This window comes from Penaeus vannamei, chromosome 4 (assembly GCF_042767895.1).
Source record: "Penaeus vannamei isolate JL-2024 chromosome 4, ASM4276789v1, whole genome shotgun sequence".
Taxonomy (NCBI): Eukaryota; Metazoa; Arthropoda; class Malacostraca; order Decapoda; family Penaeidae; genus Penaeus; species Penaeus vannamei.
The window spans coordinates 22,678,922-22,683,921 of NC_091552.1; the positions used below are offsets into that span (position 1 = coordinate 22,678,922).

The 5,000-nt window shown below is 31.9% G+C and overlaps 1 protein-coding gene across 1 annotated transcript in view; it reads right to left on the bottom strand.

Moving 5' to 3' along the window:
- The window catches only part of LOC113815065 (intermembrane lipid transfer protein VPS13A), a gene marked incomplete in the record, with an annotated part of 80,758 nt that overhangs the window by 28,741 nt on the left and 47,017 nt on the right, over nucleotides 1–5,000 (bottom strand). The window contains 5 exon segments of the mRNA XM_070120877.1: nucleotides 1,381–1,546; nucleotides 1,747–1,836; nucleotides 2,091–2,537; nucleotides 2,876–2,987; nucleotides 3,111–3,331. Of these exon segments, the coding sequence (XP_069976978.1) occupies nucleotides 1,381–1,546; nucleotides 1,747–1,836; nucleotides 2,091–2,537; nucleotides 2,876–2,987; nucleotides 3,111–3,331 (1,036 nt within the window).

Sequence of the window (5,000 nt, forward strand, 5' to 3'; positions counted from 1 at the left end):
TAAAAGAGGTCTATGAAGTTGTGTGCATTTCTATTGTTTATCCAGTGGTGCAACTAGACTTTGAAGTGGTAAAATGAAAATTTTCTAACAAGAGATACATCTCATTTTCTCACCTTTGAGAAGATACCCCCTTTCAAGTTTGGGCATCCCTCAAGAAAATGAAGTGAAGAAAATCTATATGAATAATTTTTATGCCAATTTTATCAAACCACTGATTACTGTGGGTTCTTCTCTAAATTCATAAGTATTCAAACACAATTTTCATCCTATAGGATGGTCCCCTTGGTTTTAAAGGATACATACATAAATCAATAAAGTTATAATCAGTTTACAAATTGTGAATTAGGAATTATCATACATATTCATATTAAAGGGCATATCATATCAAAGCAAATCACCGGTTCTGCCAGTATCTATTGTAAACTGAAGGTATTTCAACATCTGTAGTCTAACTGAAATTATCAAAATTAGGTAATGAGAGCTGAGGCAACAAAGTATTTATTATGAAACAAAAGCTAACATATAACCTATCAAGGATAACAATATGTCAAAATAGTATTATATAGTTTCTATTTCTGTCTTAGGGAGGATAAAAGCTAACTGCTCTTCTTTTGCAAGAAAAAGGCCCCATAGTTGAGGCCTGAACCAAACACTTAAAAATGAAAATTTTCAAGTAAAATCTTCATGGGCCTTCATACACAGCCACCTACTGATTATATGGCTATCAGTAAAATATCTAATAAACTTCAGCCCATCCCTTTTAAAACTTTGAGCATTATTTTTAAAGCTAAAGAAGGGATAACTTTACAAAATCAACAAAATTTGGCATTTCCACTGTAACTTGGACTTGTTTCAAACAAAACAATTATGTTTTATATTGAGTGATCAGGCTAAACAGGAAATGTGCCTAGGGTGCAAAAGTCTTACACTTATTTTTTTCTATATTTTTCAATACAATTCATTATAGGTCTTTTATATTCATTTGTATTTGATGTAAAACATAGCCTGGACATATTATAACTGATATCAATAGGTGTGAAAAAGACAATGGACATTATACATGACATTGGTTATATTCTTCTTATACTTTGTAGAAATTAGAGCTGGGGCATAAAATTCATAAGGTAGATTTTTTATGTACATATAAGAATGAAGCCATTTATAACTGAAAATGGCCTATGCATGACACAAACAAGATGATACTAATTCTATTTTATTCATTTGTTATTAAACATATAGGCACATTTTGTTGTTGTTCTTGTGCTGATTTTTTAATCAATGATTCATTAGAACAAATACATTCTAACATCTATTGCTACCCACATAGAGCAAATTACTTGATATATGTTGAATTAAATCATACTAAAACAGAAGTCATACCTTGGACACCTTCACTTGGCATCTCAGCCTTTAGTGTTGACTGTTTTACTTTAGCCAACAGTCTGTACTTCTTGCCTCGGTTATTATCTGTGCATACCACAACCCCACATGAGCCAACTGCTTCACAGCTCCATCTGCGTGACCAATCACTTTCCACTACACGAATCTGAAATCAAAATATTACAAAGTGAAAATTACTATTTGTTATTTTCTGTTGCACATATATAGATATAATCACACCTGTGTCTTGTAAGAAGGCAATTCTAGGCACCATATATGTCTCTGCCCAGTCTTTTATCAGCCTGGTTGATTTTAATGTAACTGCCATGATTTCTCATCAGAAGTTAGCTGATGCCAAATGCTCACCTTTAGTTTGTGAGGGTAGTTTCTCTTATAACGGAAAAGGATGATCTCTTCCTGCCCATTCAATTCATAAATAACTTTAGATCTTGCACCCTGAAAATGAAATGATGGTAATAACTGCAGAAAAAGAAAATTCAGCATTGATACCATGACCTACAACCTGTGTTATAATATATGAGTGGTAACTTTTAAAACTCAAGTATACAGTATTTCTGTACTTCATATTTTATATACTAACAAAAGCTTTACAGTCAGTAAATAACTATTTCTAATAAAGAAGATATGAAACAAAATCAAACATATATCATTATACAGAATGCAAGTACACTGTAGTTACAAACACTTACTCGTATATATAATGGAAGTCCAGTTTTATTTACAATCCAATAAGGAGAGTACACATAAATTGCTGTTGACCCAGATCTAACAGTATACAGGGTGATTTCCAATTTTCGGCGGGCATCCCCATCTCCATGACTGAGTATCAGAGTGCGGTGTTCATTGCCTTTCTCTGCTCCAATCTCTAAGGTACCACTCCAATCACTAGACAAGTAGTTAAGTACTTGGACTTGCAGGATCACTTTTTCCTCTATACTGACTTTGTAAAGAGTGGTTTGTGCTCCAGGATCTAGCATGAGTGGCTGTCCTAGAGTTGGATGGGTCAAAACAAGTGTACATGGCAAATGATTATGGATGGCAAGAGGTGGCACCACACGCAGAATGTAGTTAGGTAACACTCCTCCTAAGCCTTCCCACTGAAGGCTACTCAGCTTCATGCCTTCTTGAATTATCACCTGAAAACAAATTGCCCTTGGTTCATTATCTTCTCATGGATTTCAAGCCTCTTGCCTAGTAGTTCATTATACTTGTACTTTTTATTTGAAATTAATTTACCTAATCAAGTTATGAACTCTGTATAGTGCTTGAGCTTTTCTCAAATCAAATTGCAACTTTAAGACTGTAAATGATTTCTAAAAAATTTCATACTAGAACACTACAAAATTTGTATAGGAAATAATATATGCATTTCAAAGGAAAGATTGATTATCATACCATATCATATTTACAGACATATGGCTGTTATATACAATAAACATGTGCATGGTACCCTTCCAAAATTCAACAAACTTACTGCAGCTGCAATTGTAGGATCCTGTTCTATCTTCGCTTTACATGTCAGGATATGGGAACGTGATGATGACAGTAGTTCCTTCCACCACACACCTAACTCACTTACACTATGGCTGTAAAGGAATTCTCTTTTGCAAGAAGTCTGCTAAAATGTATGTATGTCCATTATTTTCTCTTTTACAATCAGACAGGTGCATGCTTGTTTTTCGCTGCCTGTGATGCAATTGAATACTTACTCAGCAGCTGCAGGCTGGATATGTAAGGATGAATGATAGGCCACAGTGAGAGGTACTGTGAAAATCTGGTCAGGCTGGAGGGTGATCATTGGTACATGGGGTTCAAAAGGATTTACTGGGGACACCACCCTTGCATGAAGTTCACCCAGGGAGGACCCAAGCATTTCTAAAATGCTTTTTTTGAAACAAATATTTATAGGGAGAGGCAGGTCATTCATAATCTGTGAAAATAAATAAAACAGAATTTAGTATGACCATCATATTAATATCTCTTATAATAAACATGTAACAATGATATCTGTACAAAATTTCAGTAACATATCAGCATTTGATGATAACAAATAATAAATAACGATAATAATAACAATGAAAATGACAATAAAGATAATGATGATAAAGATAATGATAATAATAATAATAATAATAATAACAATAACAACAAATATGATGATGAAGACGATCACAACAATAATGATAATATTAACAGTAATAGTTATAATAATAATAATAATAATAATAATAATAATAATAATAATAACAATAATAATAACAACAATAATAGAAATGCAAAAATAATAATAATCAAAATACAGATCAAAATAAAACTCTAAATAACAATAACAATAATAATAATAATAATAATAATAATAATAATAATAATAACAACAATGATAACAATAATAATGATAATGATGATAATATTATTGATAATAATAATAATAATAACAATAGTAACAAAAATAATAACAATAATAACAATAATAATAATAATAATAATAATAATAATAATAATAATAATAATAATAAAACTAATAAAAATGATGATCAATAATAACAAATAATAACCCATTGCCATCACAGATAGCATATACATACAGGTCATTCCCATTTTGAGTTTAGTTTATTAATTATGCTTGCACGTAGATGGCCCTACAAGTGCTTAGTTACCAAGAAGACTTTTACTAGTCCTACCAATCTCACCTTATTTTCAGATATTCCTTACTTTATATTGGTACTTGTGTTGTTAATAATTCAATAATAATCATAATATCAATAATAATAATAATAAATAATGATAACATCAATGTTAAGGAGACCAACACCCTAAATTTTCAGTTGAACATTATCATTATTATTATTAAAAAAAAGGGTGATTTGGCAATACTGCCCTATATTTTGGCAAAGTTTTATAGGGAAATGATATAAAGTATAGACACAGTAGCCTTTTTTGAGACCCCATGTGTGCGATTGAATATCACTCAGAATGAAGACCCTCCACTCCACAGCACTAAGAATCTCTACCTTGCCAAGATGCCATATGAGAAGCTCGAGTACATGTAGGATATCTACCGCGATCACACCACACCTGACCTTCTATCCTGATAACTGAAGGGAGCCACGCATAAGGCAAATGTCCCTACACAGCAAGATCTAAGTAACATCAGCAAAAGGAGGTTTGCTGGCAGGCTCCAAGTTGTGTTTCTGGTACATGTAATTGTGCTGAAGCACAACTTCTGAAAATCTGCCAATTTCCTCTAGCATTTGTGTGGGCAAATTTACTCATCAAGGAATTCTTCAGACTTAAGGATTATGAAGTAACTAGGAATTAGCAGAGAGTGCATGAAAGAAATGACAGAGAGAAAGCTAGATATGAGTGCTGACTACCTGCCAGGAAAATTTTAATTGTTGATTTTGTAGCATATAAAGAATGCTATTTTAGGTACCGAGGAAATTTATATTTCTTTTTTATCTATTGAAAAAAAAACTGATACTTTTTTTTTTTTTTTTGTAATATCACTATCACATATTAACACTAATAAAAGGAATATCAAAACCATCAGTACCAGTTCTACATAATAAATGAAGGATGCCACTTAATCTTTCTCAGAA